The sequence below is a fragment of the Impatiens glandulifera genome, chromosome 4, assembly GCF_907164915.1.
Source record: "Impatiens glandulifera chromosome 4, dImpGla2.1, whole genome shotgun sequence".
Lineage (NCBI taxonomy): Eukaryota > Viridiplantae > Streptophyta > Magnoliopsida > Ericales > Balsaminaceae > Impatiens > Impatiens glandulifera.
The window spans coordinates 60,967,891-60,984,834 of NC_061865.1; the positions used below are offsets into that span (position 1 = coordinate 60,967,891).

General features: G+C 30.7%; 4 protein-coding genes across 4 annotated transcripts; 2 read left to right on the forward strand and 2 right to left on the reverse strand.

Annotated features, from left to right (window-relative positions):
- Positions 1-453: 453 nt before the first annotated feature.
- On the reverse strand, positions 454-4,879 carry LOC124937099 (protein FAR1-RELATED SEQUENCE 5-like). The gene is made up of 5 exons (XM_047477611.1): positions 4,740-4,879; positions 3,731-3,851; positions 1,536-3,630; positions 1,225-1,451; positions 454-752 (listed from the first exon to the last, which is right to left on the reverse strand). Exons 2-3 carry the CDS (start codon positions 3,816-3,818, stop codon positions 1,610-1,612), a joined length of 2,109 nt encoding a protein of 702 aa, XP_047333567.1. The 5' UTR covers positions 3,819-3,851; positions 4,740-4,879; the 3' UTR covers positions 454-752; positions 1,225-1,451; positions 1,536-1,609.
- A 2,417-nt stretch (positions 4,880-7,296) lies between these two features.
- On the forward strand, positions 7,297-10,667 carry LOC124933870 (UNC93-like protein 3). Its single transcript, XM_047474310.1, has 10 exons — positions 7,297-7,634; positions 7,713-7,876; positions 7,977-8,040; positions 8,118-8,231; positions 8,322-8,366; positions 8,534-8,784; positions 8,877-8,967; positions 9,145-9,257; positions 9,901-10,015; positions 10,310-10,667. The coding sequence occupies exons 1-10, from the start codon at positions 7,482-7,484 to the stop codon at positions 10,490-10,492; spliced, it is 1,293 nt and encodes a 430-aa protein (XP_047330266.1). The 5' UTR covers positions 7,297-7,481; the 3' UTR covers positions 10,493-10,667.
- Positions 10,668-10,724: 57 nt separating this feature from the next.
- Positions 10,725-12,522, reverse strand: LOC124933871 (short-chain dehydrogenase TIC 32 B, chloroplastic-like). The gene is made up of 7 exons (XM_047474311.1): positions 12,228-12,522; positions 11,921-12,152; positions 11,744-11,823; positions 11,440-11,672; positions 11,285-11,369; positions 11,162-11,208; positions 10,725-11,087 (listed from the first exon to the last, which is right to left on the reverse strand). The coding sequence occupies exons 1-7, from the start codon at positions 12,343-12,345 to the stop codon at positions 10,899-10,901; spliced, it is 984 nt and encodes a 327-aa protein (XP_047330267.1). The 5' UTR covers positions 12,346-12,522; the 3' UTR covers positions 10,725-10,898.
- A 2,670-nt stretch (positions 12,523-15,192) lies between these two features.
- LOC124935626 (ADP-ribosylation factor GTPase-activating protein AGD7-like) lies at positions 15,193-16,942 on the forward strand (the record flags this gene model as incomplete). The annotated part of the gene is made up of 3 exons (XM_047476046.1): positions 15,193-16,235; positions 16,563-16,652; positions 16,724-16,942. Coding segments are annotated over exons 1-3 (1,116 nt in total), but the record flags the coding sequence as incomplete, so codon positions are not given.
- Positions 16,943-16,944: the final 2 nt, after the last annotated feature.

Sequence of the window (16,944 nt, forward strand, 5' to 3'; positions counted from 1 at the left end):
TTACATTTAAGTTCAAGTTTTTGTATGCTTAAATTGTGTGGCTTTCGAAACTTAACAAGGACAATTATTATAATCTGTTCTGGGGTTTTCGACGATCTGAATGGTTTCGTTAACGCGATTTAAGGGGGATAAGAAAATTATGTCTTTTGTCTTAATTTTCATAGCTTATATATCGAGTAAAGTTTATGTAACAATTTATTTGACTTATGAAACAAATTATCTATCTTAAATTTAATTAAATAAGCATATGAAGAACTGTTTGAAGTATTGAAAGTTGAAAGATTTAATGAACCCAAATTCATTCTGTACAAATTAAGTGCGTTTATGTTGAATAATATACTCTTTATCCTAGTCCAAATATCAATTTCCTTACATTAGTATAGAATAATTCCTCTTAAGACAACTTTTTAAAAGAGAGATTCAATTACTTTTGAATTTAGAATTAATGGACGATGAAGTCATAAATAATTTGCTTAGTATTCATAAAGGAAGCAAAAGATTAACCACAAATTAAGTGGACCACTACACTATAATACATACAGAGTGAGAGTATGTAGCAAAGCGAATCTGGGAACTTTGAGCGGAAAAAAGTCCAGAACTCCCAAGTTGCGTCTTCCATGGGAACATGGAGGGAAAGTGTGGTTGACAAACCAATTCGAGGAGACGACTGGGCTGGAGTGCTTTCATCAAATGATGCATATAGGCCGAACCATTCCCACCCTAGATACGTCATTGGTACAGCATTATTTGGACTACAAGATCAAACCAAATGAGTTATGAATTGATACTGCACCATTTGTAAGTAAGCATTCACTAGAATTGGGAGAAATATTTAGAACCCTAATGTGGGTCGTCAACAGCAATATTTAATCAATGTATGAATAAATACACTCTAGAAAGCAGATATGCACTATGTTTTAATAAGCATATATTTCATGAAGTTTATATCTAACAAACAAACAAAGAACATTCCCTTCTCATCATCAACTAATTAGGTGCACACCACTTCTCCTAACAATCACATTTTATCAGTGCAACTATGATTAATTACATTGGTTGGATAATTCACTATACAATAACTAATATTCAATGGGTAAATTGGTTGCAAGTGTTGCACCTATCAAATAATTAATACCTTGTAAGTTCAAAACATACACAATAATAGTATAAATCATTATAAATTGTGCTAATTTAACTATATTAAAATAAAGAATAACAAAATACCATTAGTATATTTCAGATATCGCATTGAAGACTGCGAACTTCCAGCTAATAGCGCTGTTGAGTTGAGCTCGTACAAACCGACTATAATTTGCATAATAATTAGACCACAATATTTAAATATTACTTAAATTTGGTACTAAAAAGATAGTAACTATAGATATGGTTATACCTGCGAAAGATTGAGTTCCACGTATACTTGGATTGGTCTCATAGTGGACCTCCATACCCTGTTTTGGAAAATAATAGAATGACTTATTGTATATTTATAAAATTTAACAGCATAAATAAATTTCAATATATTTCGGTTGAACCTTCTTATGTATTGATGTTTGTTTGGTTTTACTCGATTATTTCCCCTTCTTTGATGTCCTCTCCAAGTCACCTTTTAATCTTTTATATGAGGTCGTTTTCTTCTTCCTTTTAATCCATGAGAGTCTACCTCATTCAAAATAGTTGTGGCATCCGACTCACCAACTTGTAACTTCTCACCCACTAATTTCAACATACACAAAATGTTATCTTTAACAATCTTATAAGTGTCCTCCCTCTTCGCTGCCTTGGTAATCAATTGAACATACAACTCACACAGTTCTTGATATCGCATACTTTGTATTACTTTCGTAGACATACTAGCTTGGTCACAATTTGAATCATTAACTCCAAAATATTCAATCTTAGCTTCCCGTGTCCACCTTTTCCGTATGAACTTACTTGGAATCTCTACGATATTGTTCATCGCAAATATTTTCAAAATATGTGAACATAAAATCCCAGCAAATTCAAACTTTCTACAATCACAATCAAATTTTCCACATGATGAATCAACCGTAACGATATGATGGTAACTCTTTTGAGGAGGAGTAACTTTATATTTTGTAAGAGTTCTATCATTCTCAATTGTTCTAACGCTAGAATCATGAGATTTGTACCACTCGATTTGAAAACACTTGTATGCCTCCGGGGTATAGATACTATTTGCTTGCTTCAAAATTACAATTGGAAATTCCAAGAATGGAACACTAAGTTTAGACTGTGTTTCAATTTTTAACTCTTCATATCGACGATCTTCAAGTAGTCTTTCAAAATGATTAAAAAAGTCTAAAAACTTGTGTTTGTACGTGACGTACCTTTTCACAATACTGTTCATGCTCTCACTTCTTTGGGTCGTAGTCATATCCGCGCAAAAAATGTGTCGGCCATACACCAAAGCCCATTTTTCTCTTATCAGAAACATATGCCTCAACCAATCATTTTCTTCTAATGAATATTGAGTCAACATTTGGTTCCAAGCTGCAATAAAATCTTCCTCTTCATCAAAATCATATATACAAGAGGCAAAACTTTTAGCAAACTCTTTAAACTCCAAAAAAACACCACTCAAATGTATGGTAGCATTTTGATAAATTTGCCAAATGCACAAACGATGATGTGTTTCAGGCCATCTCAAAACTAAAGCCTTTGCTATTGCTGCATCTTGATCTGTGAGAATAGTTGTTGGTTTTTTCTCGCCCATTACTCTGCTAAATGTATCAAACAACCACTCGAATGACAGAGATGTCTCATCATATAATAAAGCTACACCAAAAATTATTGTTTGCTTATGATGATTAACACCTTCAAACAATGCAATTGGACGACCTTCATTATTCTTCATACAGGTTGTGTCAAAACAAATAACATCTCCAAAATGACCGTAATCCGCTCTCATCTTAGCATCAGACCAAAAAATATTAGTAATTAGGTCATCTTCATCTACTTGAATAGCATTGATAAAATGAGAATCCTTCAATTGTTGTTTTTGCAAATATTCCAATACATCTCCTGCATCCCCAGCCATCATTATTCTAGTTCTTTTAGAACGCAAATAATTTTTGCAATCTTCAGGGATAATACCTAAAAACTCCCGCCCACCCACTTGTCTGCCCATAAGATAATGAGATGCTTTGGGGAGGATTCTAACTTCATTTGCCATCTCAATTTGTATCGCCGCAGAAGAAGATATTTTCCGATGGGATCTAAGGAAATGTGTTTTGTTAGGACTTGTGAGATAATGATTATGTTCGCTCACAAATTGGACCACACATAAATTGCCCTTAGTTCGACGACTAATCATCATTTTAGCCTCGCAACCAAACCGTGTTTCAGCACGCTTGTTTTTCACAAAATGATCACGTTTATCTATTTCTCTTTTACCTTGCGCACTACAACACAAAACTCTATCCAACAATTCACCTGATTTATTACTGTGGCATCTAGATTTTCTTACGCTAAATCCAACTCTTCTAGAGTATGCCAAATAAAATTGATAAGCATCTTCTTCACTTTCAAATTCCTGACCTATGTGTGGTACATAGTTTTCCATCATAGGTGCCTTAGTGTTCTCCAAATTTTTTCCATTGATCAACCCTTTAAAATCAATCAAACAATGTACACAAGTTCAACCTAACAATGCTACAATATTATAAATCAATTTAATACAATATAACTTCAATCTTCATATTCTAACCTTCATCAATAATTTCCACATCGTCATCCTGACAATCTTCATTTGCTTCAAAATTCAACTGACGACAACTCGTAGATTCATCCTCCATTATTTAACACTTTGCTCCTTTGATTTATTAAATCTGAAAAAGAATACAATAATCTTAATTAGTAAGAGATTGTAGTATAAATATAGATGACTAAAACATGTTACAAATAAAAATATCATAGATGACTAGAAAATGTTATAATCTTAATTCTCATCTCTACAGAAAAAACGTTTTAAAAATAAAATCACATAGAGAATCTGAAACTTCCTCACAACACCCAATATCAAGTATCTCGAGATTTATGCACAGCCTGATGCCAAAGACTTCATAGATAGTATAGACAGTCTCCAAGCCTATAACAAGAGTTTCAAGATTGCTACAATATTTGGGCAGCGATAGTATAGACTGTCTCCAATTCTAAAGCAATCTAACATCTTCATGGTCCTAAAAAAAATGGACATGATTTCGATATACTCGAAATCCCAGCATAGCTAATACTACTACATTTGTTGATGCTCAAATAAATAATTTTTTGGCATCCACCAACCAGAAGTGTGAGACCCAAATCAGTTAATCTGATACACCCTTCTAGACATAAACTCTTCTAAATTATGACAGCTCTTAGCAAAATTTTCTAGTAAACCATTAGTAACATGTCTGCATCCAGCAATATTCAAATTCCAATCACAAGAAAATCTTTCGACAACTCTAAGAAACTTTTAACAACCCATTGTCAGTTAACTTTCGACAATATGACACATCTAAAGTTTGCAGAGAGGAAAGACCAGCAGCCATAACTCTACTGAGATTAAACAAACAAAAAGGTTTATCACAGCTATGTGACTTATTGGCTACTGGTCCAATTCAAAATTAGAAGATTTTTGGTCAAAAGGGGTGAAAGTAGAATTAGGCGACCGCAGACGGAGCATAAGTGTGGGATTTCAGATTTGAAAAAAATAAAAATAATCTCTTGTTCATTACCTTTATAGTTCTGAAGGAGTAGGACGTTGAGGGAAGTGTAGGCGTTGGCAATGACAGCGAGATCGGATAGGTTGAGCTGGTAACGATAGTGTCTTCGGTGAATGGATCTGAGAGAAGAGAGAGCTAGGGTTAGGGTTTGGAAGTTATGCCTTAAATCTAACATGGAACGACGTCGTTTTAGAATTTAATTAGTATGGCCAATTTGGAAACAGCAAATGTAATTCTGATTAGGGGGGTAACAAATAAAAAAAAAAGAACTCACAAACCGAGTTTTGGGCTATTCTTAATTTCCTAATACTGATCATGGTTAGTTCGGTTAACGATTTATATAATAAAAAATCGATTTTAAACGATAAACTTAATGCATTTTTTTTCTTTCTAAAACTCAAATTAATAATTTTTTTATACTTTATTTAATTATAATATATATATATATTTTAAACGATTAAACTAACTTAACCGATTGTATAACCGGTCAAATCGAACCAACCTTTAACCGTCAACCGACGGATGCAGATTTTCAAAAACCGACACCAATGATGTATTTTTTGGTACCGAACCACTTATTCCTCCTATGTTCTGTATTTGTATTTGTATTTTGATTCAAAGAGAAAGAACATGAACAAATTCACCGAAGAAGATACCATTCCTTAATCCTACCCATATCTTGTTGATTCATTAAAATAACCAAGAATCAAATTTACTTTAATAATGGACTTTTAGTTTCATATTAGTGATGCCTTAATTATCAAACAATAGATCATGCCAACAAGCAGATTGAGATCCTACAATAATGCTTATTAATATTTATTGTCTGTATGTTTACAAGTTACCTTAGTTTGTTTTCAATTTAAAGCTTTTGAAAAAAACAAGATAACTGATACCTCTTTTGTGGTTTATGGAATGTCAAAATTGGCTAGCTTTTAATGTTTGTTTTATTTTTTTGGGTATAATATTTTTATGTTATTATTGCCTTATTTGGAGCTTGTTTTTAATTTTTTTGATTATGTGTTACAATAAGTTCAAGTTCTTCTATGGTTTTACATCTATAAGAATTGCTTAATAATTTGAAAGCTGATTATATTAGCCAATATAATTGATACCTATTTTGTGTTTTTAGGTTGTTTGTTTTATTAATTGGTCTGGAAACAAAATCATAATTTATTATAAATGTTACAATTTTTTTTTAAAAAATTTAGAAGAAATACCGTTACACCTCACAACTAAGACATTCGATCCCATTATCATTAAAAATCTTTGTAATTAATATTTTATAATCAAAATTATTACCGTATTTTCATGTTATCCTTAGAATTTATCACTCTCTTTATAACATCGGATTATTAGTATAATTGAAATAAAAATTCAACCATATGAACATCAGCTACAAATAAATATTAGTACACAATATTAAAGATATATAGTTGTTATTCTAAATTAATAACATATAATAAAACTGACCAAGTTCACAAATCCCAATATGAAAGGAATGGCATCATTTTCATTCTTTACCTCTATGTTTAATATCATCACTTTTTTTTTTTCAATTTATTTGATTATTAATTCGACTTCAATTTACCTCGGCATACTATTATAAGAACATGCTTCAGTCTATAGGTTGATGAAGACAATAGTCTCTAAAGAGAAACTCACAAGTGAGAGGATAGAGAATATAATAAAGATAAATAATAATTTTTAATGAGTTACATTGATATTAAATGAATTAATGATTAATATTTACATATATAATATTTATAGTAAAAAAATAATAAATAAATAACATTAAATGTTGACTATTTGATGAAGACAATAGTCTCTCAAGAGAAACTCAAGAGTTATTTTTGTAACGAGTGATTGTTGAAAGACATAGTCTCAATAAGATAAGGAACAAATACATGATCAAAAATAATGATACTTAAAATAAAATAGAAATGTACATTTTCGTGAGTTTCTTACGTAATAAGACAAAATAGTTTGAGAGCTATATACATTGATTATTAATCTTTTGAAGTTGATCATATTATAGTCTTTAATATCTAATAAACTGAAAAAGAAAAAAATTTATCGAGCTAGCAGATGCAATATTTGTTTGAAAAATGAAGAATAAATTGATCATATTTTTCTTCATTGTAACCTTATAAAAAACGTGTGAGTTGTTCTGCATAACCTCATTCAAATTCAATGAATATATCATCAAAAGTCGCAGACTTTTAGGTCAAATGGATTGAATGAAGTTATAGCGCAATATTGCGAATGACTGAAAACCTGGAAGTGAAAAGTTATGGGTACAAACGTTTCAAAGAATTCATGTTACACATTCTCTTCATTCAAATGAACTTTTACGGGATACATTTTTTTTTATTTTACGATTTTCTTATTTTTTCAATCTTTTGTAACATTTTAAAATATATTGTTCTCTTTTTAATAAAAGTTGACAAATTAAAAATAAAATAAAAACATATTATTTGTAAATAAAATATATAATAATATAAAATTTATTTCAGAGTAAAAAACAAAGTATTTTTCATAAGATGCAGTCCTTCCATTTCTCTTTCTTCTCCTTTGTAGTATGTGTCGTCGTCTTCTTCTTCGGAGTTCAGATTCCTTCGATAAAGTCCAATATTTTCCTTCTTTTTCTTTTACTTCACTCCCGCCGGCTTTCTCTTTGCATTTCGTCTTCATTCATATGATATAGATAGGGGTCCAATTCAATTCACTTGAATTTAGTTTCTCCTAGAAATCATGGACGAAGAAGTGGCTTTAATCCTTAGGAATTCAGAAAGTCAAACTGAAACCCAGAACCACACTCGCGATATTCATATTCTCAGCTCCGCTTTCCTACTGATCTTCTTAGCCTATGGCGCTGCTCAGAATTTGGAGAGTACTGTCAACACTGTGAGTAATTTATTTTATTTTTTTATTTTTATCTTTTTCTGTTTGATTGGGGTGAAGAAATTTAGATTCTTGTTTCAGGGTCAAGATTTGGGAACAATTTCACTTGGGATTTTGTATACGTCTTTCGCGGCTTCTTCTCTGTTTGCTTCATTGGTGGTTAAGGGTTTGGGATCAAAGAATGCTCTTGTTCTTGGGACTACAGGTTATTGGTTGTTCATTGCTGCTAATTTGAAACCAACATGGTAAATATCATGTCAAGTTGCTGATTTTTTTTTCACTATTGTTTGACAATCAAGATTCAGTACTATGTTGAATTGCATTTTTGATCAAATTCTTTTGCAGGTTGACTATGGTTCCAGCTTCATTGTATTTGGGGTTTACAGCTTCTGTTATATGGGTTGCTCAGGTGAAATATGTTGATTCTGGAATAGTGATAGTTAGAAAAATTTATACCAATGATTTTGTTTGTATCTTACCTGTTAGGGAACTTATCTTACTTCATCTGCACGGTTTCACGCTAATGATTGCAAATTGGAAGAACCAAATGTGATTGGGAGTTTAAATGGAGAATTTTGGGGGGTCTTTGCTACTCATCAGGTTGATCATTTGTCTTTTACGATGTTTTTTTGATCTCTACCTTGAGCTGATACAATATCTTTGATCATGTTTGTTTATCAAAATATGCAGATCTTAGGAAACCTGCTCTCTCTTGCACTTTTGAATGATGGAGTGGTATGTGTGATTCCTACAATTCTTAACTTCAATTATATTCTCTGTTTTCATCATCTGTTTTCATTTTTGCGAAAAGGAAAAGACCTTGAACTAATAATTAAAAGGACTTACATAATTTGAACATGATCAGTTCTCAATTTTGAGATATTTGTTGATGTTATTGGCAGGAGGGTGAGACGAGCAACACAACATTGCTATTTCTTGTGTTCCTTTGTAGTATGACCATAGGCACTGTACTAATGTGCTTCTTAAGTAAGAAGGGTAGTAGAGGAGAGATTGTAATACCAGATTCTTCCGACAATTTCTACTCCTTTTTGATTTCAAAGTCAAAGTCTCTCTTCACTCCATTGTTTGACAAAAGAATGCTTTTGCTCATTCCCCTTATTGCATATTCTGGATTACAACAAGCATTTGTATGGTAATTCAAAATCTCTACCGGCGATTCTTTCCTCAGTTCTCGTAATTTAATTTACTTTATTTCTCATATTGTATGATTGTAATGTCTTTCAGGGCTGAATTCACCAAGTTTATAGTTAAACCCACACTTGGTGAATCTGGTGTTGGAGGTGCAATGGCTGTTTACGGGGCTTTTAATTCATTAGTAAGTATCATGATTGACTGTAGTCATTTAAATAAGTTTACTTATAATACTTTAAATTAACTTCTCATCATTGTTAAGTTTCCTCCAATTTGAAGAACATTATTGTGGGGTTCTGTTATATGGCGCTTAGGACAAACCTTGGAATAGTCTAAGACTTTTGATGTGATTATTTCTCAGTGTTCCTTATTTGTGGGTCGACTGACTTCTGGTCTCCAATCAATAACTTGGATAGTTGCAGCCGGCGCTTCTCTTCAGAGTATTGCTCTGATAACCGTTCTTTTCCCTTTCAGGTATGTTTCAGATACTTGCTTGTTTGAAACTGGTTGAAGGGAGGTTAAAAACAAACTTAAGAAAATGGAAAGGATACGAGAGAGAGAATACTTGCATTTTATTAAAAAAAATTACATCATTTTTTTTGAATTAGTAATGTGCCTGAAAATTAAATGCTGAATAAAAAGAAACGAAAATATGTGAATTTTAAGTATTTGTTATGTAATATTATGTGATAAAATATTGAAATAAAGTGGGAAAGTACTTGGAGACAATTTTATCCTTGTAGTAAAGTAATTAGATTAATTTACAGTGGTTAACGTTGCCTTTTATTCGCTCTTACTAGAATTACTGTTTAAAGTCATTCAAAGTTTACCTAATTAAGCCAAATTTTCTAGCTTAATTTTTGAGCTGAATCTAAATAATTAAATGATTTTAGATAACGTTTCTGGAATGTACTTTAATTGAAATAAGCATTTCATAATATATTTTTTTTCTACGAGCACTTCATAATTTAGATTAAGTGATAAGTTGTGTTATCAAAGACAAACACTGATCTTTACCAGTTTCTTGTGAATTCCAGCTGAAAAATTTCAATTTTTTGTATCCAAACTTGAATTTTAAACATTTCAATGTTCATTGTTTCATTGAAAATGCTGCTAGTGTAACCAGCGGTGTAATGTATCCCCTAATTGTGGCGGCAATATTGGGTATTGGTGATGGTGTTTTCAACACACAACTTAATGCTTTGTTGGCAATGCTGTTTAAACATGACATGGTATGTACTTTTCTCATCTCATTTTTTATTTTTCTTAAGGCATTCTTGTACAATTCCAAGATGAAACAGATATGATACTATAGATCACTGCATCATGAGTTTGGAAGGTGTTATCGACTGATTTGTTCACTAGGAGGGTCGAGGGGATACCCTTCAAATTATTTCATTTTTTAGTATCACTTAATTTAGATACTTTCCTTAATCTAAATAATATAATTTAATTTAGTTTCGAGAGTCCTTTTATTATTATTTTTTTCTTTGAGGAAATTGTAATGAAATGTTTGAAACGCGCAGGAGGGTGCATTTTCACATTTCAAGCTGTGGCAGAGTGGTGCTATTGCTGTCGTGTTTTTCCTGTCTCCATACATTTCCATGCAAACCATGGTGGTGATCATGCTCGTTTCCATTTGCATTTCAATGTTCGGATTCTTCATCCTGGTTCTCAAGGTAGAAGCAGCATTTTCAACTGTAGCTTAAAGAATGTGTGTATATCTATGTCTTCCGCGTGTTGTACTATTGCTTTGTTTGATCTAGGGTTATTTCCAAATACCTTTTAGATGTAGGTTATATTGAATATCAAGTTATTTGGATAAAAGGTATAAATATAATATATATATATGTGTTTTAATAAAATCGATTGTATTTTGGTTGATGATTTGAATAATGTGATTCATAAGTAGATTGGATAGTGGGTTATTGGAAATAAATCGAGACCTAAATCAACACATTTACCATTCACAATCACACAGATTTATTGTTCCAAACAAAGGCCTTCCATTCACTATTGCATATTTTGATAATATAGGAATTAGTAGCAAAAGAAAACTACATTATCTCCGCTATAGATTTGAAAGCATAGAAAAGCCAAAGCCACCATTTTAGGTCACATCTCAATTGGTTTCTCAGCTGATGATGATTTAATCAGCATGCTGCTGAATTCCCACAACTTCTTTGCCAGTTTCTCGTCTGTAGCAAACTCACTAGGTCTATACTTGTTGCAATCCACAAAATACTTGCCCGTCGTTCCTTTCACCTTCGGGTGGAGCGCCACATAGCAAGTTGTAGCCGCACCCTTAAGGGAAAAAAATTATTCTTCAGTTTATGTCAGCCATCTTTCAATATATTGTTGACAATGAAGAATTTTACCTGCTGGACATTCTTCCATAGTATATAAGTGAACATATGCAGAAATCCTGAGAAATGAATAAAGAAGTTTAAGAGAATCTCTAGTCAATTTCATACTTTATGCGAAACGATATTAATGCTTACGCATTAGAAAGGCGGAATGCCTCATCAGATTTGTCATTATTAATCCTGGATGCACTGAATTGACGATAATGTTAGCTCCTTCATCCTGTAAGGTTGTAGAATTTTAGAAAAAAATTGAAACAATCTTGGCAAATTGAAAAGAATGTATAGTTTACTTGTAGACGACGAGAGAGCTCGTTGGAATGGAGTATGTTGGCTAGTTTTGATTGGCCATATGCCTTCTTGTCTGAATAAACAAGTTGATCGTTAATTTTGTCAAACTGTATGCCCTCCTCGTAAGTGTGCAGGTGAGCAACTGATGATAAATTGACAATTCTGCCCTCAATCCCACTGGTTTTAGCTGTCTCCTTCATCTTGTCTAGCAGCAAGTCTGTTAAGAGAAAATGTCCTTCAAACAAAAAAAAGAAGAAGATTAGTATTGTTTCTTTGTTTGTTTGTTAATGACTATTATGACCTTACCAATATGATTTGTTGCAAATTGCAGCTCTATCCCATCTTCTGAAAGCTGAAAGGGACAAAACATAACACCAGCATTGTTTCTGAAAGATTAATGTTGTTTCTTAGTATATATATATATATAAGGTAAGTTTTGATTTCATTTCATTAATAAGATGATGAGGTAGAGTATCAATTCACATTAAGAGGTTGAGTGGTAGATTAAGATTATTGAACTCATTAACAAAATCTCTGATGGACTTCATGGAGCAAAGATCTAGCTTCAAAACATCGACTCGAGCTGATTCATTCTCCTTTAGGATGTTCTCCTTAGCCTCTTCACCCGCTTTAAGGTTTCTTGCTGCGATTATGACATGGGCTTTCCTCAATGCTAGAACTCTTGCTGTCTCGAATCCTATCCCACTTGCCCCTCCTGCAATATTTGTTATTAAAATTAGAACAAAACCTTAAATAGATAAAGAAGAACAAGAAGAATGAAGAGAGAAACCAGTAATGATGGCAGTGAGATTGGTAGCATCAATTCCTTCAGTAACATCTTCTGCAGTTGAAGATGATCCAAACCCACTTGAACCTGGTTTTCCTGTGATCAAACTGATGATACCCATTTCCTGAATTCAATTGATTCTATGATGTTGTATAAATGGAGCTAACTTTATTGAGAAAGGGAGAGATAGTGGGGCAGAGGAATTAACTACTAGAGGAAAAAGTAGAAGGATAGGAATGCAATGGAGAGTGAAAGGAAACAAAAGAAATAGGAGGAAGTTGAGAAGTGTGTTATAATAAATGTGGTTTAATTTAGGTGAAAATTTAACATAGAAAACAAGCTGATTAAAGGAAGCATTTAATATTTATTTAATTAATGCTTTTACCTACATCTCAACTATATCATCTTTCATCTTTAATTCACATAACTATGATGGGGTTATTCTAAATGTGTATGTCAACATGTTGAAACATAAGGCCTTTTTTATAAATTCATTTTTTAAAAAATAAAATAGATAGTACTTTAGTAACTTAGTAGATGATTTAATGTATGAAATGATGATAAGTTATATGAGATTGAAAAAATATTTTAAAAAAAGTGGGGATGTTAAGGTGATTGAATAATACAGTTCGATGTGTTGGGTTTAGAGGCTGGTTTGTTAAACTGATTTAGGTTATATTTATAGAAATGACAACGATTCTACTTCTATCTCCATCCCTAAATTGTTGGGTATCCAATTCCCATATTAAAAAAATTATAAGATTAAAAATTTAGAAAAAAAACATAATTGTAATAATTTTAAAATTAATAATATACATTACTTATATATATATATATATATTTTTTTTTAGATCTTAACAAAATAAATTAGAGTGAAAATAAATAAAATAAAATTTGAAAAAATGATTAGAGATAAGTAATATTTTGTTAATAAAATAAAAGTTAAAGTTGGAGATTTATGTAGAATTTATTATTTTGGGGAATATAAAATATTTAAAGTTGTAGTGTAATGTATTTATTGATGATATTTATTATTTAGAGTGGAGTGTGGATAACATCAAACAGTTCTATATAATTAAAAAAAATAAAAATAAAAAAATGATAAATTTGTGATGATATTTCTAATGATGATGCAATTGAAAAGTCAATCATTAAATTTTAATAAAAAATATATTTTTAATATTAATATAGTTTGGTTTGAGCGATGGGAGTAACTTTGTTTGGCGTTTATTTCCTAAACTAACCTAGTTTGTTCATTCATTCCCAAACTAACCTAATTTACTATTAAACTCAGTTTTATTTTTTTTTATTTTTTTTTACATTTAAAATTCATTATATATAAACTAAGTTATTTATATTTTGATATATATTTTAAATTATTATTTTTTATAAATTTAACTATTTATATTTTAATATATATATATATTTACATTTCAATTATTATTTATGTGTGTAATAAATATTAAATAATTCTAATAAATAGTTGATAAATACTAATAAATTTAAAATATTTTAACCATAATAATATAATAATTAAATATTTATAAAAATATTTTTAAATTTATCAATTATTTATTAAATATAATAACAAGATTATCATATTTCTATGTCACAGACGATTCAACGAAACTTGCTATGGTCAATATGGTTAAAATATGATAATCTTGTTATTATATTTAATTAAAAATGTTATTATATTTAATAAATAATTAATAATTAAAAATCGTTTTATGAATATTTAATTATTATATTGTTATGATTAAAATATTTTAAATTTATTAGTATTTATCAATTATTTATTAGAATGTTAAAAGGAATATTTATTACACTATATAAATAATAATTGAAATGTAAATATATAAATATATAAATATATAAATATATAAATATATAAATATATAAATATATAAATATATAAATATATAAATATTTAAATATATAAATATATAAATATATAAATATATAAATATATAAATATATAAATATATAAATATATAAATATATATATATATATATTAAAATAAATAATTAAATTTATAAAAAATAATCAAATTTAAATTATATATCAAAATATAAATTATTAAATTTATAAAAACAATAATTTAAAATATATATCATAATATAATTAATTTAATTCATATAAATAATAATTTAAAATATATATCAAAATATAAATAATTTAGTTTATATATAATAAATTTTAAATATAAAAATAAATAAATAAAAATTGAGTTTGAATAGTAAACTAGGTTAGTTTGGGAAAGTGAACACCAAACAAGGTTACTTTGGGAAACCATTCGGGTTTGAGTTTTACAAACTCTCTATTCCCACTTTGTACTTTCTCCCATTTCTTATGTCCGACCCAAACTCGATTTAAAATACACGAACCCGACCGACCCGATTTGAAATATTCAAACTTGACTATCGAATACCCACGAGTATCGGACATACAGGTACTCATTGTCATTAGTTATAACTCATTAAGTATTTCAAATAGTAAAAGTGATTTTTACCTATTTGAAATGAAAGATACTGAATTAAATGCAAAGGGTACGGATTTTGGATTTTTCACCGATTCAATTATGAGTTGCACCACATAATTTGTCATTACTAAATAGTTTAGAGATTAAATTTGAAAAGTATAAAAAATGAGTGTCTACTAATCATTAAAAAGAAAAAAAAAAAGAGTATTTGATTGTAACATGTATACAAACCTAAAATCAAAATTATATTTGAATCTTTTAAATTAAATCTTTCTATTTAAAAACAAACTTTATATTTATAAAAAAAAGAGTATAAAATTTGTTTCTTTAAAAAAAAAATTGTTAAATTTTTTTTTTAGGTTCAAATTTTTTATTTTAATGTAAATTGCAATGACTTTAGTCTATGAAAAGAAAATTTAATTAGATATACGTTATGTTTAAAATGAGAAATGTGTTTTCAAATAATCCGATTATAGAGCTGCAGTTCCACATAATAATCCGATTATTTAGAGATGATCTCTTTCTCTCACCGCTCGATTTCTCGATCCATCACTTTACTATTTCCGATCATTTCATTCATCCAATTTCCTCTTTGGATCTATCAGCTATTCATTCTACTATCCATTGATTTACGCATACAGAGATTGAAAACGCGATACCTTACATGATTCCCGTCGAATTGAATTGAATTGAGGATCGATTGAATAAGGTAATCGCATCAATGGCGGCGGCATCAAGACGCCTGAAAGATCTTCAATCGCAGACAGGAAACAGAGTCTGTGTCGATTGCTCACAGAAGAATCCTCAATGGGCATCTGTTTCATACGGCGTGTTCATGTGTCTGGAATGCTCAGGTAAACACCGCGGTTTAGGCGTTCACATTAGTTTTGTTCGATCTGTAACTATGGATTCCTGGTCGGATATTCAACTGAAGAAGATGGACGCCGGTGGTAACGAGAGGTTAAATAAATTTCTATCACAGTATGGAATACCTAAGGAAACGGATATTGTAACGAAATATAATACAAATGCTGCTTCAGTTTATCGCGATCGGATTCAAGCGCTTGCTGAAGATCGTCCATGGAGAGATCCTCCTGTTAATAAGGAATCGATTGGTTCTTCAACGAAGAAGAAACCTCCGTCTGTTGTTGGTCGGAATAAGGAATCTGATGGGAATGGCGGTGGTGGATGGGATAATTGGGATAGTTTTGATGATGGAGGAACAAAATCATCACCGGTAGATGTTAGAAGGAATCAATCGGTGAGCGATTTCAGAAGTGTTGGTGATGGAAATGGAGGTGGACCTCCAAGATCGAGATCTAGTGATAATGTATATAGTAAAACTGATTTGGAAGCTTCTGCGGCGAACAAGGATAACTTCTTCTCGCGAAAAGTTTCAGAGAACGATTCTAGGCCAGAAGGTGTTCCTCCTTCGCAAGGAGGAAAGTATGTTGGTTTTGGATCATCTCCACAACCTTTGGCAAGGAATCAATCTGAAGAAGAAGATGTGTTTTCTGTAATGACTCAGGTAATATGTTATGATCATTTCTTATCTTATAGTTTGAAATTGAACCATTGTTGTATTTGTTGGAATTGAATTTCTTGTTATCATTAACGGATTGCTTTTTATGTTATAATTTGAAATTGATGATTAAGGGTTTGAAATTGAATTTCATGCTGTCATCTTGATTAAGGGATTGGTTTCTATGTTATAGTTTGAAATTGAACAATTGTTGTATTTGATATTGAAAGTTGTCATCTTGATTAAGGGATTGCTTTCTATGTTATAGTTTGAAATTGAACAATTGTTGTATTTGATATTGAAATCGAATTTCTTTCTGTCATTTTGATTAAGGGATTGGGTCGTTTGTCTATGGTTGCTGCATCTGCTGCACATTCTGCAGCGAATGCGGTTCAAGTAGGCACAAAGGAGATAGCCTCAAAGGTATTCTCGACTACTCACTCTGTTTTCTCTTTTCATCTGGTTTTCCTGTCAATCTTGAATTGTTAATGCAGGTAAAAGATGGAGGATACGATACAAAGGTAAACGAAACTGTAAATGTTGTAACAGCAAAAACAACAGAGATTGGACAAAGAACATGGGGAATCATGAGGGGTGTTCTTGCATTAGCATCACAGAAGGTAGAAGAGCTTACAAAGGAAGAAAATTGGATCCAAGAAACATCGACACAGAATGAATTCGAAGGTGGTGACAGAAACGGGGGACAGTATCGAGA